This window comes from Lytechinus variegatus, chromosome 16 (assembly GCF_018143015.1).
Source record: "Lytechinus variegatus isolate NC3 chromosome 16, Lvar_3.0, whole genome shotgun sequence".
In the NCBI taxonomy this organism is placed as follows: Eukaryota; Metazoa; Echinodermata; class Echinoidea; order Temnopleuroida; family Toxopneustidae; genus Lytechinus; species Lytechinus variegatus.
This window is the reverse complement of record NC_054755.1, coordinates 28,172,251-28,194,142: the sequence shown is the minus strand read 5'-3', so window position 1 is coordinate 28,194,142 and position 21,892 is coordinate 28,172,251. Positions and strand designations below refer to the sequence as shown.

Below are 21,892 nucleotides of genomic sequence, written 5' to 3'. Positions count from 1 at the left end.
AACTATGGGGACCCGTCTGTCTTTTGATAATTGCTCATTAAACATCAATATAGCCAAATCCTAAGAAAATTGCCATCTGCGCCCCTTCTACTTTTTTCCAAATTTTCTATTGCACCCTTCTGTTTTAGCACCCTGGAACTCAAAATGTTGACTAAAATATCCGGATTTCATTTTAAACTTTTGTTTCACTTCTGTTTGTAGAATAAAAGAGAAATGATTTCATTCATTTGTTTTAATTCTTTCTAATTCAGAATTTGTGGTATGTGAGAAATCTTTCAATATTCACTATACTCTTATCAAATACATTTTCTGATGTTTTCTATTTTTTTCTTGATCTTTTAGTGGTGAAAGCGGAGCAGGAAAGACCGAGAGTGCCAAGTTGATCCTTCAATTCTTAGCAGCAGTGAGTGGCCAGCATTCATGGATTGAACAGCAGATTATAGAATCAAATCCCATCATGGAAGGTAAATACTTCTGTCATTTGTCTCCGGAAAAAACAAAAACAAATTAATTTGGGGGGGCTACTTTTTACAACCTACTACCTGAATCTGCAAGATTGGATAAGCATTAACACAACATTCAATGGGGATTTTCCAGAGCTCCTTTGAGCATTTCGAGGGCTGATTTTCCCCAAGCCCTCTTGAAATTTGTTTGTCTGATTATTTTGTTTTTACATTTTGTGAATTTATTTTAAGTAATTTGATTTATTTTATTTCATTTTTTCTGCATTTGTATTCATAGAATAATTTTTGGTTCAAGACACAACAAACATAATTTTAGCAAAATATCAGTGTGATATTTATACAATCTGGTTGTGAGTGATCAATAATTTTTTATCATTATTTTGGTTAGTTTGCGTTCGCATTTGGAAGTTAACCTATTTTCAAAGTCAATTTATGAAGAGTTTATAGGATTATAATGAATACAATTTGCTCATTGTTAGATTATTTTTCTTAAATTTATTGCTCTGAAGTTAATACTCAAACAATACTTTGCTCCTGTGAAAAGTATGAAAAATAAATATTTTTTTAAATAAGGGAAAAACACACACATTGAAATGTAATACCAAACATATATCTAACAATGCTTGTAAATATTATTATGTTGAAGGTCCCATAAAAATGAAAAGGTCCTTAGGTGTCTTATTCCGAGTGATCAGCTATTGTGCTGTTATGCTTTTATACTTCACTCATTATATAATCCGGATACAAGATACAAGTCTAAATATTTTACTTTCACTTTTGAGAAAATGTCAATTCATTTGTAAACAATCCTATACCCAACGAATTCTATACCCATTGGCCTTGCCATTCCAGACATAGCATCAAATTACTTGTTGTTCCACACCCCCAGGTCAACATCATGACCTTTGACCCCATGTTGCTATGTAACTGGATGCCATCAGTAGGTTCATTGAGTGGCTCATGTTTCTTACATACCCAAACAAACATGGGCCGCAGTGAGGGGTAATTTGATGCTGCTGAGCGCAGTGTGAATAGGGAATACTTGAATGTTTTGAGATGGTAGCAGTAGGAGTTATTTAGCAGAATTACACATAGTATTTATTGTAGTCTGAAAGGTTTCCTGAAAAGTAAATGATTTGGCCAGAAAAGGTATTTTTTAAGTTGTTGTGATTCATGCTTTCAATGCAATTAAATTTTCTTGATTTATACCTTGAAAAGGTAATGTTTTGAACAGAAATACAGTTGATCATTAAAAACAGAAAGTATTTTCTTTATTTTTCATGTAGTACTGTGTTTTCAAATCCCATTCCAAAAGTGTAAAGAACTTTATTTTCAAATGTGCATGTATACGAAGCTGTATCTTTGGTTGCTGCAAGTTAATTAAGCTTTTCTATCAGGTTCTTAGGTAGAGAAAGCTAAGGATGTAATGAATCAGATATTTCATCAATTTGTTCATGAATTAACTAATGGCAATTAAGTCATTTCAAGTGATTGACAAAAGATTCTAAGATTTCATTTGGGTCATGTAAATCTCTGATGTGCATTTAAAAAACTTCAAATTTAAAAGGCTGTATACATTGACATTTTGAAAATATAATTTTATGCAAGAATGCTTTATCTGCACTAAATAGGATCATTAAAAATTGTATGATGTCTTTGTACAATTTATGTAGGTGTTAAGAATTTCATAACTGATACATGTAAGGGATCGATGAAAACAGTTTCAAGATGTTTTATTCCACTATCTTTGCAGCCTTTGGGAATGCCAAGACAATCAGGAATGACAACTCAAGTCGATTTGGAAAGTACATTGACATTCACTTTCAAGAGAGGGGTGTCATCGAAGGGGCAAAGATTGACCAGTATCTTCTAGAGAAATCAAGACTTGTTGGTCAGGTATGAAAACAGGATGATGATGATGGATGATTGAGGAGGATGATGATGATGATGATGATGGTGATGATGGTGATGGTGATGATTATGGATGTGATGATGATGTTGATGATGATGATAGATGCGATGATGATGATGATGGTGTCCTATTTGATGGACCTCTGAGGGTACGCTTTGATTGATTTGATTCCCTCCCCCCCAAAAAAAATATGAACATAAATATCAAAGTATCTAAAATTTGCTTCAAAATAGATTGTAATGAGTATAGAGTTTTTTTTAGTTTGTTATTGAACAATTCTTTTCCCCTGTTAAATGTTGTCGTAGTCTTCAGTCAGGAATCCATCTAGTTTGATTTAATATTTTCTTTGTTCCTTTACAAACAGCTCAACGATGAGAGGAACTATCACATCTTCTACTGTATCCTAGCTGGTATGCCTGATCAAGAGAAGAATGAACTGGAACTCACCAAGGCAAAGGATTACCATTACCTCATACAGGTATGTACTGTATGATAAGGTAACACTTGCTCCTGCAACAATTGCTCCGGGCTTTATTTAATCTAAGATGTAGTGTTAGGATTATAGGGTTGCAATGAGGTTTTATTTTAGAATTAGGGTTAGGTTTAGGGGAGGGTATATTTTTAAAACCAAGGTTGAAGTTAGTAACTTGATTTGTGTGTGGAATTCACAGCACAGCAATTGTCGCCAGAGCCGGAATGTTATGATATATCAGACTAATATATATTATAACCAATAAACAATGAAATAAATAAGCCATTGGGAAATGTGTCAGATTCTGGGACATTGTGTAATATGCTCTGGATCAGCACAGGCAAATATTGCAGTCAATATTCAATAGTGAAAAATCTGTATTAACCATCTGAATCTGTAGGGCAACTGCATCGAATGCCCCGGTAGAAACGACCGTGAGGACTTCTCCACCATCCGGGCTGCCATGAAGGTCCTGAACTTCACCGACGACGAAATCTGGGATATCTTCAAGCTTCTGGCGTCCATCCTGCATCTTGGTAACATCAAGTACACCGCCATTGAGAAGTCCAACCTTGATGCTACAGGATTCAAAGACCACTCACAGACGGCCAAGGTGGCCAAGCTCCTAGCTGTAAGTTGACCTTGGCCTTGACAGAAGATGGCATTGGTTCTTTTATATTACCTTGTTAAAATTTGTTACTAGTTGTAGCTTTAGGTTTGGTTCCCTGCCACAACATCAATTTTCCACAGCGAGAATTTCCTCAACACCACGATGCTCTGATTTAGGTGAGGTAGAATGTCCTGGGGTGGTATTCTGAGATCCATTTTATCTCAGATAAAATAAAATATTTTATCTCCGTTAAAATCAGTGAGATAAAATATCTTTAAAATCTCTCTGAATTGGTATTCTGAGAACCATTTTATCTTCATTTTATCTCTGTAAGACACACCTATTTTTTAATCAATATCCAATTAGAAATGCGCTTTTATAGCTCTCTCATATCACTCAACCAATTAAAATCCATTCTGCCAGGAGGTGTGCAAAAGAGTGAGATTGCGTCAATTTATTGACTTCAAATACGCTTGCACTATACGCTTGCGCGTCTTTACGGAGATTTCTTTTTAACAAAAAGGACAATACTCTCATCTTTTTTCGCAGTCTATATCGCATCTTTTCAAGCATCATTTCAAAGACAATATTAGTAAAGAAAAGTCTTATGAAATACTCTCTGATTGTACAGGAACAACGTTAAGGTGTTATTCTCAATAAATATATAATTTTTCTTCATCTTCATGTCACCATTTGGGGTTAATTCACCTAAAAGTACTGGTGCAATCAACGTCGCAGAGATAAAATAGCCTCTACCCTCTTTTAAGTTTATTTTATTTTTTCTTCAAAGTAACATGGGCGCAAGCATATCATCTGCCTTGCAATGGCCAGATACGCGATGGGTATGTGTACGCAGGCATTGTTCTGTTGCTTATCATCTGTAGATACGCAAGATAAAATTTACACGCAAGATAAAATCTAAAATTTTATCTGAGAGATAAAATGTCATCTCAGAATACCAATTTTATTTTAAGAGATAAAATAAAATATTTTAAAGATAAAATGACCTCAGAATACCACCCCTGGCATGAAGAAATTCCTGAAAAAGCTGTGAGCACTGGAATCGGTAGTGTAGCTGGGTAGTTTAGGAGCATCTTAAGCAGTTTGTGTGCAGTATATATATCATAATATGTTGTTATCATTTTGATGTTGATGTAACTTTTTAATTTTACCTTGCCATTAAATTGGTTTCATAAAGGCAAAAACATATACAAAAGTAATGAAGGTTTGATGATAATCCATCAAAGAATAAGAAAATGAGATTTTTGAGGATTTGATTTCTTCTGAAAAATATTTTATATGATACATGTACATTTGAATATAATGCATATAGATATGTTTCTATTGAATATTCATGAAATGTTTGTCAAATTTTGACAGAAACACTAATGAATTTCTTTCACCAGTATTTTTTAAACCAATGATTGCCATCATGATTGATCCCTTTTCTGCAGGTGAACCAGAAAGCCCTGGAAGAAGTCTTGACCACCAAGTCAACGACAGCATCCGGTGAGGTGATCATCTCACCGGTCAGTCATGCCAAAGCCATTGATATGAGGGACGCCTTTGTCAAAGCTATCTATGGCCGCCTCTTCGTCTGGATCGTCAACAAGCTCAACGTCGCCACATTCAAGGAGCACGACAGGAGTACAGGGAAGAGGGTCAGCATCGGTCTCCTGGATATCTTTGGCTTTGAGAACTTTGGCAAGAACAGGTGAGGTATTTTGTCGAGAGTGGGCAAATTGACTAAGTACCTTCCCATAATAGTCCTTGTACTACAAATGTACAAATGAAAGTATTAGGAGAGCAGAAAGGCAGAGCCTTATATCAAAAGCTAATCTCCATAGAGATCAGAAGATTACAATTTTACATTGTTGATTAAAAGTAGCAAAGAAAAATTAATTGAAAATAGTACATTTAAATCATACACCCATACATCAGCATCAACACACACATACACCATTCGTCTGATTGACTGGTGTCTCACTAGCATGTTTACTATCATCCAATCAAATTGAAGGATTTCAGTAGCTTTCAACTGCTATTGCAAATTTGTTATAACCAGTTTTGTGAAATGGCCCCCAAATTATGCAAAGCATATAATGTATACATCTCCAAGTTCATTTTCTCCTAAGTCGAACGTGTGTTTGTGGTCCCATTAGATTTGACTAAGGCAAAGTTAAAAGCTATTAAACGAAGATACTTGAGAGAAACAGCGACCAAATTCTGAACGTTTATAAGTCTAAGAGTTATAGGCTTTGTGAGGTGATATTACTCAAGAGCATTTTGTTGAATCATAAACAAACTATCAGAAATTCTATCTGTGATATTGCATGGAGCTCATCCCTCATTACATCCTCCCGCAACTACATGTAACATACATTTTTCAAAAATTTTCTCACAGCTTTGAACAGATGTGCATCAACTACGCAAATGAAAATCTTCAACAGTTCTTCGTCAGGCATATATTCAAGCTGGAACAGGTATGATGTTTACTATATTTCGTATTAATTGCCTGGAGGAATGACCCTTCAGGTTCGGAAGTGGTGATTTCCATCCCCACATGATAAGTACATGCATTAAATGAAAGGAGATAGACCCTAAGCTTTGTTATGCCCTTTATTTTTCCATTTGTTTTATTTGCAACATACAAATGTGCTTTATAGAAAAGGTTGCATTGCCTTTAAAGTATCAAAATTTGAAGCCTGCATTTGTCTTTGTGATGCATATTCCAGTCAACCCTGTCTTATACCCTTTTTAGACAGGCTAAAATTTCCTTAACCTAAATGGCAATTTAGCCCCACCTATAGTACGGGGTTAAGCTTAGCCCACTTTCGTTTTACACAGCGTTTTTGCAAAGTGGGCTAACCCCACCTATAGTACGGGATTATTTGGCCCTGCAAAAAAGCAGGGTTATCCCACCAATTGCGGTGCTAAGAGCAATAGTACGGGGTTAAGATCGCATGTGTAAAACGAAAGTGGGCTAAGCTTAACCCCGTACTATAGGTGGGGCTAAATGGCAATTTGGCCCCACCTATAGTACGGGGTTAAGGAAATTGTAGCGTGTGTAAAAAGTGTACGAGTGAAGCACTTGTACTACGAATGATTGACAAAAAACACTTGTCCGGGGTTAGCGAGTTTCGTGTGTAAAAAGCAAGCATTCCTTATCCGGGGTTAGCAATAACAATTGGGCATGTGTGAAAAGGAAAAAAAATAGTACGGGGTTAAGGATAGTACGGGGTTAGCGATAGTCCGGGGTTAAGAAAATCCTGTGTAAAAAGGGTATCAGTGGCCACCATCATTGTCTCCTATTGAAATGAATATGTGTAAAGAACCTGTCAATAAATATTATTTTTCTATATCCTTTGGATGGCCTTAAAGGACTTTGAAAAATTTATTTATGTACTTTTATATTTGATATTATTTTTGCAGGAGGAATACGACAGGGAAGGAATCAAATGGCAGCATATCAAGTTTGTGGATAATCAAGAAACCTTGGACCTGATCGCTGTCAAACCCATGAACATCATCGCCCTCGTTGATGAGGAGTCTCGCTTCCCCAAGGTAAACTTTGATTCTTTGACATTTAGACCTTACCTTAGACCTTTCGTAGCCAGAAACACCTGTACTGGCCACACAGAAGTGTTGTTGGTACTAACAGAAAAGCCCTGTCACATCTTTTGGATTGTGATGCCAAACTTTGATCCAAGATGTGAATAACGTGTTGTTGCGACATTGTGCATGTAACAGGGCCTCTGTTAGCACATTGTTTACAGCGTTTCTGAGTAGCCAGTACAGATAGCTGTTAATAGGAAGGCTGTGCAATGTGCCAAGTTCTTGCGAAATACCTGACATTTATCATGTACCTGTAGATGATGGACACGAAAGAACAAGTTTCTTATATATTTCAATTTCAGATTTCTATTTCGAACAATTAAATGTAGATTTTGATTTTTTCCAGGGGTCTGATGAGACTATGTTGGCCAAGCTCAACAAGCAACACTGCAAGAACAAGCTCTACATCAGCGGTGCCTCAGCAAAGGGTACCCTCTTTGGTATCAAGCACTTCGCAGGAACTGTTTACTATGAGGCAACAGGTAGGTGACCTTTACCCCTTCCTTGATACCTGCCCCCCCCAAAAAAAAGTAGGTCTTAATTAGGGGGAGGGGCATTTCAAGGTAATGATATCCAAGTCCTTTGGAAGCACATAGGGATGTTATATCATAATGTGATATGTGCTATACAAGAATTGTGTTATTATTTATATTATCCATGTTAACTAAATATTGATGACATGCATTAATTAATTATGAACCTCCCTTAATTCTCCACCTCTCTCCTCTAGGTTTCCTGGACAAGAATCGAGACACCTTCAGCCCGGACTTCATCCAGCTCATCCGCACCAGTCAGAATGGCTACCTCAAGACCCTCTTTGCCAACGACCTCTCCTCCACCACCGAGATGCGCAAGAAGTCACCGACGCTGGGAGCGCAGTTCAAGAAGTCACTGGATCTTCTGATGAACACCCTTGGACAATGCCAGCCTTTCTTTGTCCGTTGCATCAAACCTAATGAGCATAAACAACCCAATGTAAGTTCACCGGAGTTGATTTACTTGCATTGTATTGAAATATACTTGTTGGAAAGATTATTTCATGTATGTCGGGGTCGTAAGGCAATGATTATATCTGTGTATTGTCTATAAGTGGTAAGAATACTCAGTATGATAGAACATTTGTCACCAGTCCATGCACCAGATTTTGAACCGGCATTGTAACCTCTACGCACCATACATATCACATTGTGCCAGGCCTGAGTTGTACAGATTGAGTCGTTTAAATATTGTATTTTATTTCTTTGCTTCATGACAGGACTTTGAGAGAGAGCTGGTGGTAAGACAACTGCGATACTCTGGCATGATGGAAACAATCAGGTGAGAACACCTTTCCAGAGCTGTCAAGTCGTACAGATTTTCTGTAATTAGTTCTGAGAAATGAGAAGAATACTGATAGTTTCAGGCAAAATACTGATTCCTAACGTTCCAGTTTTATGTGTTTTCCTATGGTAATTCTTTGAAAATACTGATTTCCTCACCAAAATACTGATTTTGAGCTTTTATATTACTGAAATATTCTTGTTCAGGTTAGCAGCCCTGTCTTTCTCCCTAATGAATATCTGAAGTAATGATAACAGTCGGCAGGTTTTAATAGGGTTGGTCAGGTCATGGCAAGGTTTATTAATCCTTGTCTGAATTATATATTTTTTCTTTCAGGATCCGACGAGCTGGATACCCAATCCGCCACACTTTCTCAGAGTTTGTAGACCGTTATAGGATGCTGGTACCGGGTATCAAACCATCTCAGAAGGAGGATTGTCTCGCCGCTTGCAAGAAGATCGGCAAAGCATTCCTTCAAGGTGAAGATTGGCAACTTGGACACAAGAAGGTCTTCCTAAAGGTATGAAACTCTGAATGTTAACATTGAAGGGGAATTCAACCCAAATTAAAAAGTTGTTTTCAGAGGAAAAAGAAAATTGTGACAAGTAGATGAAAGTTTGAACACTATCGGACAAATAATAAGAAAGTTAAGAATTTCTAGACGTTGTAAAAATCGATAATCACTCTACCCATGAAGACTTCAAATTGGCTGCATATGTGATGTCATAGTGATGTAAGACCATGACCACTCTTCCATGTACTCCAATACATAAAATAGCTAAAATTGTCATTTTTTTTCAAAAATTTTAATTCCTACCTTGTTTATATTTTGATTACTGCCCTAGGGATATATGTACTTAGGATAAAATCACAAATCCCTGATAACTAAGTACATGGCCTATGTGAAAGTTTTGTCATAAAATGATTACCCAGTTGCCAATTTGGAAGTTACATAGTCTTAGGGAACCTAATTGTAAAACAGCCAAAAATTTTAATTTTTATTTGCCTGTTCATTTTATTTTATTTCACCATTCTGTTATACTTATTTTTTCTCCTCACAAAAAAATTTATGACCAAGGTTGGATTTCCCTTTAAGCTTGATATTCAGGTATTTTTAGGCCGTTTTTGGAAAAGCACATTAACTAACAACTCAGCATATCCCACCGCTGCCACCAATAAAATATTCTTGGATTGAATGAATCTGATTTAATCAGACAGTAGCAATGATGAGTTATGGTTTCTGTGGATTGGGTAGAATGCAACATCCAGACCTACCCTGATGATGATTATTATTATCAACTCAAGATCATGGTTTTGCATCAACTCTTTTAAGTGCAAAAACACATAATACAATATTAAGTATCTCCAGATAGTCTTAGAAATCTTGTTTCCCCCCTACAGGATGCACAAGACTTGTACCTTGAGAGCGAGAGAGACAAGGCACTCACCGCGAAGTGCGTTGTCATCCAGAAGGTCTTCCGAGGGTGGTTCTACAGGCGGCGTTTCCTCCAGATGCGCAATGCAGCCACCACCATCAGCAAGGCATGGCGCAAATATGCCCAGAGAATCCGTTACCTCAAGGTTGGTCAATTTCCTTTCTTGAGAGTGATAAAGAAAAAAAAATACAAATAATGATAATAATGATATTTTATTGTTTCAAATAGAAATCCTCCTAAAATTTATTTTGCCCAATTAATTGTTGGCCAGAGCCACACCCAAATCGACGTCGCTCTATCGCTTAAAGTCATTGAATACCAAACAGGGTAGCAGCAACTCCCATGTTGTAACCTCTTTTGTTCTGATCGTATTTTCTTTTCATGTTTTGATTGATATACAAAACAATGGCAGGAAGGATGCATCAAGTATGGATTCAGTTATAATCATTGATTATAGTAAATGAACTCACATATTGAAGCTTTTTACATGCACTTATCAGAGTAAAAGCACAGGAATGAATAAAAGGCCAGAATTAAAACAATATAGGATAGAAACGATAATGATTGTATTCCATGTGGAATGTTAAATTCTTTTATAAGTATTCTCCATACTTACCAGTCAAGTAAAGTGTCATATGTCATGTTATGGTGATCATTTATTGCCGTGATATTTCAGAATCTACCATGTGGTTGATTCTTTGCCAGCAACTGTCAAACTGAATGCACTAGTTTTGAGTGTCTTAACATGTTGAGTTAAGTGATAACAAATGGCATGATTAATTACACTGGCCCATATTCTGAAGTCAGGTTTAACTTAAACCATGGTCTAACTCTGTGCTAAAATTATGGAAAGCCAAATACGTCACATTTCCCTTACATTGTATGTTTACTGTACTCTTTCCTAGCTCGTGAATGGTGGAGAAAGCTGTCTTATCTCTCCTTCTGAAGCAGTTCAAAATTATTTGAGAGAAGAATTACCTAACACATTGAGATTATACTTTTAGAGATTTATGTCATTATTGGCTCTCCATAGTTAAACCACAACTTTAAACCAGGGTTTAATTTAAACCCGACTTCAGAATACGGGCCACTATGTTTAAAGGAAACATAAAAATATGAATTCTTTCTTATTATGTAGATGAAACGAGGATACCTCAGACTTCAGGCAGTTATAAGGGCGAGGATCCTGGCGTATAGATATGAGTTTACAAGGAGGAGAATTAGAGGATTTCAGGTATGATCCATGTATTAGAATACTATCTGTAAAATTATATATCCCATTCAAATGTCATTTCTTTTAAAGATAAATGCCAGTTGTGGTAACAATTTCAAAAATGAGAACATAAAAAAATCCAATGAAATGACAACCCGAGTGTCTGCATAAGTAAAAAAATATGTGCAAAAGGATTCTGGAAGATATTGTGTTTTGCCGAGGAATTATCAAAGTTAGCATGTGATTCGAGGCGAATGTTAAGAAATTTCTCAAGCAATGATAATGCACTCTTCCGTATGTACCTATCTGTGTTTTAACTTCTGAAGGTTTCCATGGTGAAGAAGAATAGTGTAGTAGGTTTCAAGGTATACAATATATCTGTTTGTTTGCCCTAGAAAGATACATGGTGTACCGTGAAACCTACTACGCTATCTGTGTTTGCGATTTAGAGTGTGATCGTTTTTCAGCTTAGCTTTCATGATTTCACCTGTTGCAGGTATAGAAGAAAACCTTGCTTTATTTTCCTTCTTGTGAATGTAAGAGATAGCTATCGCTGTTAAGAACAAGCGAATTTATCAAGACAATCTTTTTAACAGGCTCATGCCAGGGGATTCCTGATCCGTCAGACGACCAGAAAATATCGTAGCAGCATCGTCAAGATTCAAGCTGGTTTCAGAATGGTATTAGCGCGGAGAAAATACAAGAAATTAGTGGCAGAGGTAAGCCCTTTTGGTTTAAGATTACACACTTAGGGCATTTTTGCAATCACTTTGCGGATGCATTTTATAACGCAAATAATCTTTTGTTAGAGTTCTTCAATACAAAGCAGCCTTTGTCGAAAATAAGTAAATCAAAACTGCGGAGCTGTTCTGGTCTGTGGACAAATTTCGTTCAGTCTGAAACTTAGACTTTGTCCTGTCCTGTCCACCAACTTTCGACAATGACCTCTAATCTGTCCATTGTGATTTTACAGAAATTTTCAATAAATTCTCAAAGTTCCAGAAAGCGTATGCGAAGTGGATGCAAAAATATGCTATTAATGCTCATCATCGAGGCCATAAGAATTTTATGCATGAGGTACGTGTACCTTTGTAACAGATAACTTAGCGTCTTCCTCCATAAACTATGTGATTTTCATGTTTATGACCTAAAATTTAACCATGACAGCAGTTAGTCACGTAGGGTCATATTTTATATAGTGTTTGTAGTATCTCATCCCCCCCAAAAAATGAAAACAAAGAAAAAGATGAAGAAAACCTCATGAGAATTGAAATAAGAACAGTAAAAATAAAAGTGAAGGCACATGTACTCATTTCTTATTGTGATCAAATTTTTAGCACTTAATATATTTACGTTATCACCAATCCATGTGATGAATTTTTGTGAATATATGTAGACCAATGTTTAGGCTTTACCTTAGTTCTTTCTATTTTGTCCAGTATGTTGATTAATATGAATGTGAAAAATTCTTTATATCCATGTCATGATTCATGACCAATCAAGCTTTTTACATTATTCATTTTTTTTTTATCAAAACAGGAGTATGAAGTATGAAGCAACCATCTGAATTGCCCTTAGCTCTGTGTTAACAATGTTTACAATTAAGTTTAGCAATAAAACGTGCCCTTTGAGTATCATTAATATGTAGTAAAGATGAATATTATCCCCATAAATAAAGGATTATGAAGTGTTATGTAAATAAGTGCGACTGAAATAAGCCTGTAAGCTGGTGCAAAGTCTAACATAACTTTATTCAGACCAGGTTTTACAGAATATTATAATTGCCATGGGAGTGGTATGGTGATAATTATTGCCTGCTTCCTGTATGTGGGATATCATTGTTATTCACCTCGAAATCTTCTTTATACGTCATGTTGTTTTGTAGCACCGTCGTCGTATGGAAGCAGAGAGGGTTCGGAAGGAGGAAGAGGAGAAGCTGAAACGGAAGCTGGGAGCGAAGAAGGCTAAACAAGAGGCTGAAAGAAGAGCTCAGGTAAACAGTGAATAAATAATACCATAAGGATCGAGGGTCTAGCTAAAACTATTCCACTTCGAAGGAACTTTAAGGCTCGAATTCACAAACATGGTTTTAAAAACCCACGGTTGAGTCCATGGTTTATGCAGATTTCCTGTATAAATTATGCTTAATTTAGCGCGTATCTGGCACGTGTATGAAAAATGTCCAATTATGATGTGCGCTTTTGTCACAGTGCGCCAAATATACGCCTGTCACCACGGTTAGTTACGCTATTTTATTCATGAGTCCACTGTTTTTATTCATCAGTCCACTCTTCAAACGCATCAGCATTGGAATTTTTTATACAGGCGCCTGATAAGCGCTAAATTAAGCATAATTTATACAGGAAATCTGCATAAACCATGGACTCAACCGTGGGTTTTCAAAACCACCTTTATGAATTCGGACCTAATAGTCCCGAGGGAGAATACATGTTGTATTGATATTCCTGAGTGTAAATAGATTTAGCCTGTTCAGAGAATAAGTCTTGTTTTATTTCCCTTCCATCTGTATCACTCCTCATCACAAAGAATTAGGAAAAATAAAGAAAAAATATTAACAACTTATGGAAAAATTTCATTAAACTGTTCGGATATGTTGATTGTTTGGCAGGAAAACCCATGCTAGGCACACCCAGTAAGATGTGCACAGTGGCTTGAGCTGCCATATCCATGTGCAGCAATGTGCACGTCTGTACCTCGGCTATGCTGATGACCATGGCACGACCCCCCCTCCCCCAAATAAGCTTCTAATCATCCAAGGATTTGGGTACTCTAGACTTTGGGTTGATTTTTTTACTTTGAATATGAAGTGAATATTAAATAGAATACATGCCTAGCCCCTAGCTGAATGATAATTTATTATGAATAAATGAAGAGCTCAATTGCAAAAGGGGTTAGATCTATTTTTCATCAATTTTAAGTAGCTTTATGAGAAAATACCAAAGAAAAGTTGAATTTCCCATTAAAATGTGAACAAAAATTGACAAAGAAAAATAACGTGAATAAAAGTGGCAAAGAAAAATCAATTTTTTATTCAAAAGGGTTTGGTTCCAATTCAGTTTGCTTGCAAAAGGGGTTAGATCCACAATGGTAATTTTTTGATAAAAATATTTTTTTAAATTGAAAGACGGGTAGATATCTTTTATACCCAATTTTATGTTCACACGGCAGGGTAGTTAGTACATCATGGCAATTTATTTTTTCATAAGCATATTGCAATTTGGGAGAATAAAAGAAAATGATTTTTCTCGGAATGGTCCGTAGTGGATCTAGCCCCTTTTGCAACCAAACTCTTCAAATGATTTTGTTTTTGTCTCCAGGCTCTTCTCCTAGAGCAGGAGAGATTGGAGAGAGAACAAGAAGAACAGGAGAAGCGAGAGAGGATGGAAAAGGTCGCTGCCATCGAGAAGGCCGAACTCCGTCGCAATCAACCTCGGACGGACGTGGAGGTGGTGGACGAGCTCTTCGGCAACATTGACATGAATGAAGAGGAAGGACAAGGTCCAAAAGGATTTGAGGTAAATTTTAGATAGATTATTTAGGTAGATTAATGAAATTAAACTTGGGAATCAAAGGCACTATGCCTCAGCAATCTTGAACAGCGCCATCTCGAGGCCTAAACTACCTCATTACAAACCTGAAGACGGACAGTCAACTTGCTCGAAACGTCAAGTCTCTCTACTGCTTCTACTCATCATCTCTACTCGCCGACTCAAACCAGCATCTCCTCATCCACCCTACTACTCAAGCTCTTTTCAACTCATCAATCTCTTCTGGTTTACAGTCCTTTTCAGGACTACATTCAAGAAAAGAATACTCTCAAATCTCCACTTTTTCACCTATCCAATCCCTCTTTCTTCTATCCACTGTTTCTATAACACTCCACATGGTGTACCGTAAACCACATCAGCGATTGTACATGCCACCATGCAAACCTTCAAACAACAACCAAACCTGCATCCTTATCCATGGTGCAACACCTTGATAGTCTATAATGTACATGTATACTAATAATAAAAAATCTGTATTACATTCATACTGCAATATTTTTCCAAGAAATACAATCACGTTTTCAGTATGCTTCCTTGTGTTCATGTTCCTCAGTAGAAATCAAATAAACATTTTATTTTTTTGTTTTTTTTTACAATGTACCTTGATTTGGATTGGCATAGTAGCACAAAGACCTGACTGTTGCTATGATGATAACTCCGGGATAGAAAAGAAGTTGGATGAAAAATTCGTCAATTCGTTTTATGATATGCTCCCTAGGATCCCCAGTGACAAATAGTGATCATTATGATCCATTCTCTATTGGCCTCAATCCTATTGTGCTATCTGCACTAATTAAGACTCAAAATATGAAGATGATGGTGAAAAGAGGAGCATATCTAAATCCACACTTAAGTGATGACAGTAGACCAACTCAATACTCAGTTTTCAATTTTCTCTTTCTTTCTTTTCCATGCTTCCTGAAAGCTGACTAATGCATGTAACTCTTTGTCCTACTCTGAGTGAATTTATAAAAATAATCTAAAACCGTATAAGCTTGATTAAAAAAGATTTATCCAAGAAATAGAATTCAATAAGATATTTTCTCATTAAGCTTTCACATGTTTACCGCTCCTCTTAATTCAAACTAAAATTATTTTCCATTCACTTAATCAAATCAGCAGTTGGTGAAATGCAGTGACCACAGACAATTGTAAGTTTCTACTTCACAATTTTGACCTATTCCAGTAAAAATATTTCTGGATTAATTTTAGTATTCATGGATTTACTTTAATTCATTCAATTTAGGATCTGGAGGCCTCGCACATGAGAGCGGTCAGTACGGGTGATTTTGACACCATGAAACCTCACGTGCCGGATGCGGATGAAGACATCTCGGAGTATCGCTTTGAGAAGTTCGCTGCAACGTACTTTGAAGCCGGCCACACCCAGTACCACATACGCAAACCTATCCATGAACCCTTGCTCGACCTCAAGAATGAGAATGACAGACAGGTGGGGTTTCTATTTCTACAAGGGTTCGTGGGCTTGTCTGAAATCTATAATTTTAATTTTTCCCAGTCATTTGCTTGACACTGGCCTTATATTCAAATCTAAGCCATGAATGCTTTAAGTGTTTGGGTTTATAAATGTAGATAGAAGCACACCATGTAGTTTTGTCAATTATTAAACCTGTTGCTTGCAGGAACATGTTGTTTTCTGTATAAAGCCTATAGGAGTGGCAGAATTCAGTAGTCAAAAAGTTTAGATAATCTTGGTTGTAAAGCATGTCTGCAAAATTGAAGTGTACATACATGCGCATGAACTTTCTCTCATCACTTACTATAATCATGATAATAATTGAAAAATCCCCTGCATAGCTTAATAGCTTGATATCATTAACTGATCGATATGTATTTTCTGTCTTATCTCTTTCCATTTCCCAGGCTGCCCTAGCTGTTTGGATTATGATCCTGAGGTTTATGGGTGATCTACCAGAGCCAAAGGCATCTGCATCAATCGCTGACAGGGTATGATATAATAATGATAATTATCCGCTTTTATTTAGCGCTTAATACTTCGGAACGACGTATCTAAGCACTTTACAGATATATTATTAACCCTGTCATCGGATTCAATCAGTCATTCCTGTACACAATGCGTGCACATCCTCCACTCCCTGGGGAGTATTCCAGTCAGTCGCCGGTGAGGCGCACTCGGTACTGGACAAGCTGCAATGACTTTCACATCCTACCGGGTACCCATTTGGCACCTCGGTCGAGAGTGGCAAACTGTGGATTAACGCCTTGCCAAAGGACAACAGACCATGGTGGGATTCGAACACACGACCCTCTGTTTACAAGGCGAGAGTCAGAACCACTACACCACGGCTCCTCCACAATAATAACACTGATGATAATGTCATATTTCTACTTCAGTTCCCAAAACTGTTCCCCCAGCTTAACACAATAATGGAATTTTTTTGTATTTATATGTTTTATTGGGTCCACACTGACCAAAAATAAACAAAAATAACAAATCAGACATAATTAAAATATTTATGGAATTTGATCAGGCATAGGAGCATTTGAGGAATTTCTTGCTACCGGGTGCATTCACCCTACTTGGGTTGGAGTGCAGTACCATAAAGCAAAACACACCATGGCTTGAAATCCCTCAGATTGAAAGATGAAAGTCATAATCCTAAGACCATGGTGCCCCCACATATCTCATTCCTCTCTCACTCTCTGTAGGGGGTCTTATAAAACTGTTCATAAGTTATGCATACCCTCATGTACGACTGGTGATCTATTCTTGTGCTAAGTGGTATATCACTATGAAGCTGACCTAGCACCTAAGAACATGTTCCAGTCATGCATAAAGTTGTGCACAACTTACAAGCAGCTTGGATGTGTTTCATGAAGCCGTTTGTGAGTTTCATTTTGCAAAGCTGATGCCCCTCGTATTCAGGGGGGATGTTTCACCAAGATTTAAGTATGACTTAGGTCGCACTTAAATGTCGACGCGTACAAGACATGCAACAAGCAATCTTATTGATCAATACGCAGTAGTTTGCATCATCTTCGCATGATGTCATGCCTTTTCTACCACACGCAACAAGGCATTTAAGCGCGACTCTAAGTCATACTTAAATCTTTGTGAAACACCCCACCCTTGATTATATTTAGATAATATATTTGTCTGCAAGTTAATGATTTAATACAACAATCAATCTATGAAATGGAATGCTATTTTTAAAGCTTACAGGAAAAATGAAAGTGTCAAGTTTCATTCTTGATAAAAAAAGATTCAGAAATTTGAATTTCACCATCAGTGTACACTTGTAACTTAAGTCAGGTCAAGGCAAGGCAGAGAAATAATTTAACATGAAAATGTATGTGTACCATAGCTTTACATGCAATTATTAAGAATTCTGTAAGGCACTTTAGGCAAGGGAGCTTGAGGCTATTGTAAAAGCTGTCTGTGCATCAAGATTTGTCAGTAATTTACCCCCTTTTTTCTTCTTCGTCATGATAATACACTTGATCAATGTAGAGTGAGTGGAGTATGCAGTGGAATATTCCTTTGTATTGCACCAAGTGTTTTCTTTTCTTTTTTTTCAGGATGGAAAGTCAGTGATGACTAAGATCTATAATACATTAGGAAGATCAAAAGGCAAAGCTACAGCCGAGCAAATGATGATTGGAGATGATATGATTGTAAGTTGTTACCTTCATCATCCTTTTCTCCTCCTCCCTCTTCTCCTCCTCCTCCTCTCTTCCTCCTCTCTTCCTCCTCCTCTCTTCCTCCTCCTCCTTTCTTCCTCCTCCTCCTCTCTTCCTCCTCCTCCTTTCTTCCTCCTCCTCCTCTCTTCCTCCTCCTTTCTTCCTCCTCCTCCTCTCTTCCTCCTCCTCCTTTCTTCCTCCTCCTCCTCTCTTCCTCCTCCTCCTCTCTTCCTCCTCCTTTCTTCCTCCTCCTCTCTTCCTCCTCCTCCTTTCTTCCTCCTCCTCTCTTCCTCCTCCTCCTTTCTTCCTCCTCCTCCTCTCTTCCTCCTCCTCCTCTCTTCCTCCTCCTCCTCTCTTCTTCCTCCTCCTTTCTTCCTCCTCCTCCTTTCTTCCTCCTCCTCCTCTCTTCCTCCTCCTCTCTTCCTCCTCCTCCTTTCTTCCTCCTCCTCCTCTCTTCCTCCTCCTCCTTTCTTCCTCCTCCTCCTCTCTTCCTCCTCCTTTCTTCCTCCTCCTCCTCTCTTCCTCCTCCTCCTTTCTTCCTCCTCCTCCTCTCTTCCTCCTCCTCCTTTCTTCCTCCTCCTCCTCTCTTCCTCCTCCTTTCTTCCTCCTCCTCCTCTCTTCCTCCTCCTCCTCTCTTCCTCCTCCTCTCTTCCTCCTCCTCCTTTCTTCCTCCTCCTCCTCTCTTCCTCCTCCTTTCTTCCTCCTCCTCCTCTCTTCCTCCTCCTCCTTTCTTCCTCCTCCTCCTCTCTTCCTCCTCCTTTCTTCCTCCTCCTCCTCTCTTCCTCCTCCTCCTCTCTTCCTCCTCCTCCTCCTCTCTTCCTCCTCCACTTTTTTCTCCCTTCTTCATCTACTTATCCTCCCTTTCTCAATTTCACCACCCAGATCTTGTCCTATTTTTGTTTTCTCTTCTCCATCTCTTTATTCTTCTTTTCTTTGGTCTTTCATTATTCTTCATTTCCCATCCCTCCTCTCTTCCTTCCTTCTTCTGTTTTTACAGTTGGCTCACTTTTTAAAATCCTAAGTGCTCCTCTTTATTATTGAAATTCTGAGATACATGATATAAAACATCTTTATTAAGTATTTTCCTTTATATATTCTTGTTTATTGAGCTATGTATGCATTTATCTCTTGTTGCTAAATCATTCCCCTAATTTTACAGATAGAGGCTACCAAGCATTTTAAATTTTTCATGATGCTGAGGAAATTGTTATTTAAGTGACCTATAAACATTTGAATAGAGGTATACAATCCATGTTTTGATCACTTGGAAATATCCAATAGCAACTACCATGACAGCATCTCTTGACAAATGATAGCAATTCTCCTCCATGTCTTTGCACTTTGCAGCCTACCGACGCGCCCAACTCTGGGATCGGTGGTCGCAACAAGAACACGATGAGACGCAAGCTGGTTTCCATGACGCTCAAGAAGAAGTCCAAGATCAGCCAGGAGATGGCTCAGAGGATACAGGACGGCAATGAAGGTGACGTGGGGAATAGCATGTTGATTGATAGACCGACCTCTAACCTCGAGAAACTCCATTTCATCACCGGCCATGGACTTCTCCGCCCAGAGCTCAGGTGCGTATTCAGTTCAATTTCAATTTATGTATACATGTATACATAGGAACATTCCTCCACCATAATAATGATAATGATAGAAATAATCATAATAATATGATAATGATATTAATAATAAGAAAATGATAAAGATAATAATCATAATAATCATAATCATAATAATAAAACAATCATAATCATTATGATGATAATTATGATGATTGTAGCCATAGCTTGATTTATACATGTATGGGTTTTTTTATGAGGGTATAAAGTGCATCTATCATTACACAGGTTTTAGCACTTCAGCAGCATTCCGTGCATCCAAGGAATTAATCCTACAGGGTAGGCATTTACCTCACCAGTGTTGAACAGTTTTGTGTTGAAGATAAAGCTGAGACCTGGAAGTAAAAGAAACATACAATTGAGATCCCAAGAAAACTGTAGTCTTTGAGTGAGGTCTGTTATCACTTTGAAAGAGAAAGACAGTTCTATTGAGTACACTTTGGTCGACTTTGGCACATCTCTGACAACTCCGCTTACTTATATTCCCATATCCTCTGAAGGAGGGCGCTGTGAGATTAGGATGGCGTGTGCAAAAGGTCTATATCTCAGTATTTACATATAAGAGTGATGTCACAATAATGTTGCAACTAGTGGGCATGTATTATGATAGACATGCATGAACCATCTTGTTTGTATTTTTGATAACAGGGATGAGATCTACTGTATGATTTGTAAACAGCTGACTAACAATCCTTCTCAGACCAGTCTACCTCGAGGTTGGATCCTCCTCTCCCTATGCGTCGGATGCTTTGCACCTACCGACAGGGTAACGCACCCTCTATTATTTGTTTTTTATTTTTTTAAATATTTTTTCACACAAAATTTGGGTTTTTTTAACTTTATTGTGTCATATGAATTGATTTTGTCTTTGGGGTACATCACTACAGATTGGATTGCTTTAGAGGTTGTAATTACATTAGATTAAATTTAGATTAAGATACAGATTCAGATTTCATTCATCTTTATAGAGGTTCCCCCATGACTCTGCTATACCAGTTTAACATTGCATAAGGGCAATTTTGTAAAATACATATGTCCAACCCCCCCTATATGTGGGACCTTCATGAAATTTTCTGTCTCTGATTTCTTGTTCTTTTAACAATCTGTAATGTTTTCAAAGGACCTTGACTTGGTCAGTTTATAAAGTGAAGTAAGACTTGAGAAAAATGGGGGTCGAATGTACCAAAAGGTTGATCATTTTATGGAATTGCCCAAAAGAATGTCTTTTCTTTTATAGTCACCCTGTCTTAAGGTGTGTTGCAATGCAATATTTGCAATCAATTCCAAATATTGTGTTTTAATTTTACAAACAAAAGATCAATTTTAGCTGTAGCAAATCAGATTACACTCATTGATGCAAGAAGCACTTCCTCAATCAATCACAAATTTACAATTAATTGCAAGGCATATTATGGATTTAGGGACCAAAAATTGACTTCTAATTGATCAAAGTTTCTTGCAACACTCCATAAGACTTAAACTTTTCTTTTCCTATGCTTTGTTTTCACACATAGTTTGTGAAGTACTATGTACCTTAGGTGTTTCTTCCTGGTAAAAGGACCTCCTGAGTATGCAACATATAACGGTTTGACTTGCATAAGTTTATCTGTATTCAGTCAACCTGTCCAAGCTTTTCTTTTCTTATACTTATCTGTTCTTATGCTTTGTTGCTTTCCTCATAGTTTGTGAAGTATCTGAGGTGTTTCATCCTGACCGAAGGTCCGCCTGGCTATGCAGCTTACTGTGAAGAGAGACTAAGGAGAACACTAGCTAATGGAACCAGGAGTCAACCGCCAAGCTGGCTGGAACTTCAGGTATGGTAGAAGTATAATGTTGGTAAAGTTCTAATGTCCATATGCGATATGTGAAAGAGAAATCTTTGGCAATCGTTTGAGTTCATGTGAGATACTTCAATGTAATTTGATATTTTGCCATTTTTAGCTGCTATAAGAAGCGTCTTTGGTCAAACCATTGCAAACTACCCAAGTTCATG

At 37.4% G+C, this 21,892-nt stretch overlaps 1 protein-coding gene across 1 annotated transcript in view; it reads left to right on the top strand.

Annotated features, from left to right (window-relative positions):
- The window catches only part of LOC121429891 (myosin-VIIa-like), a 67,832-nt gene that overhangs the window by 23,223 nt on the left and 22,717 nt on the right, over nt 1-21,892 (top strand). Inside the window, 22 exon segments of the mRNA XM_041627150.1 lie at nt 343-464; nt 2,218-2,360; nt 2,741-2,854; nt 3,249-3,479; nt 4,913-5,172; nt 5,863-5,941; nt 6,891-7,022; nt 7,420-7,555; nt 7,804-8,048; nt 8,329-8,390; nt 8,730-8,913; nt 9,795-9,974; nt 10,968-11,063; nt 11,639-11,761; nt 12,928-13,035; nt 14,381-14,578; nt 15,858-16,064; nt 16,496-16,579; nt 18,173-18,268; nt 19,622-19,854; nt 20,548-20,665; nt 21,582-21,713. Of these exon segments, the coding sequence (XP_041483084.1) occupies nt 343-464; nt 2,218-2,360; nt 2,741-2,854; nt 3,249-3,479; nt 4,913-5,172; nt 5,863-5,941; nt 6,891-7,022; nt 7,420-7,555; nt 7,804-8,048; nt 8,329-8,390; nt 8,730-8,913; nt 9,795-9,974; nt 10,968-11,063; nt 11,639-11,761; nt 12,928-13,035; nt 14,381-14,578; nt 15,858-16,064; nt 16,496-16,579; nt 18,173-18,268; nt 19,622-19,854; nt 20,548-20,665; nt 21,582-21,713 (3,283 nt within the window).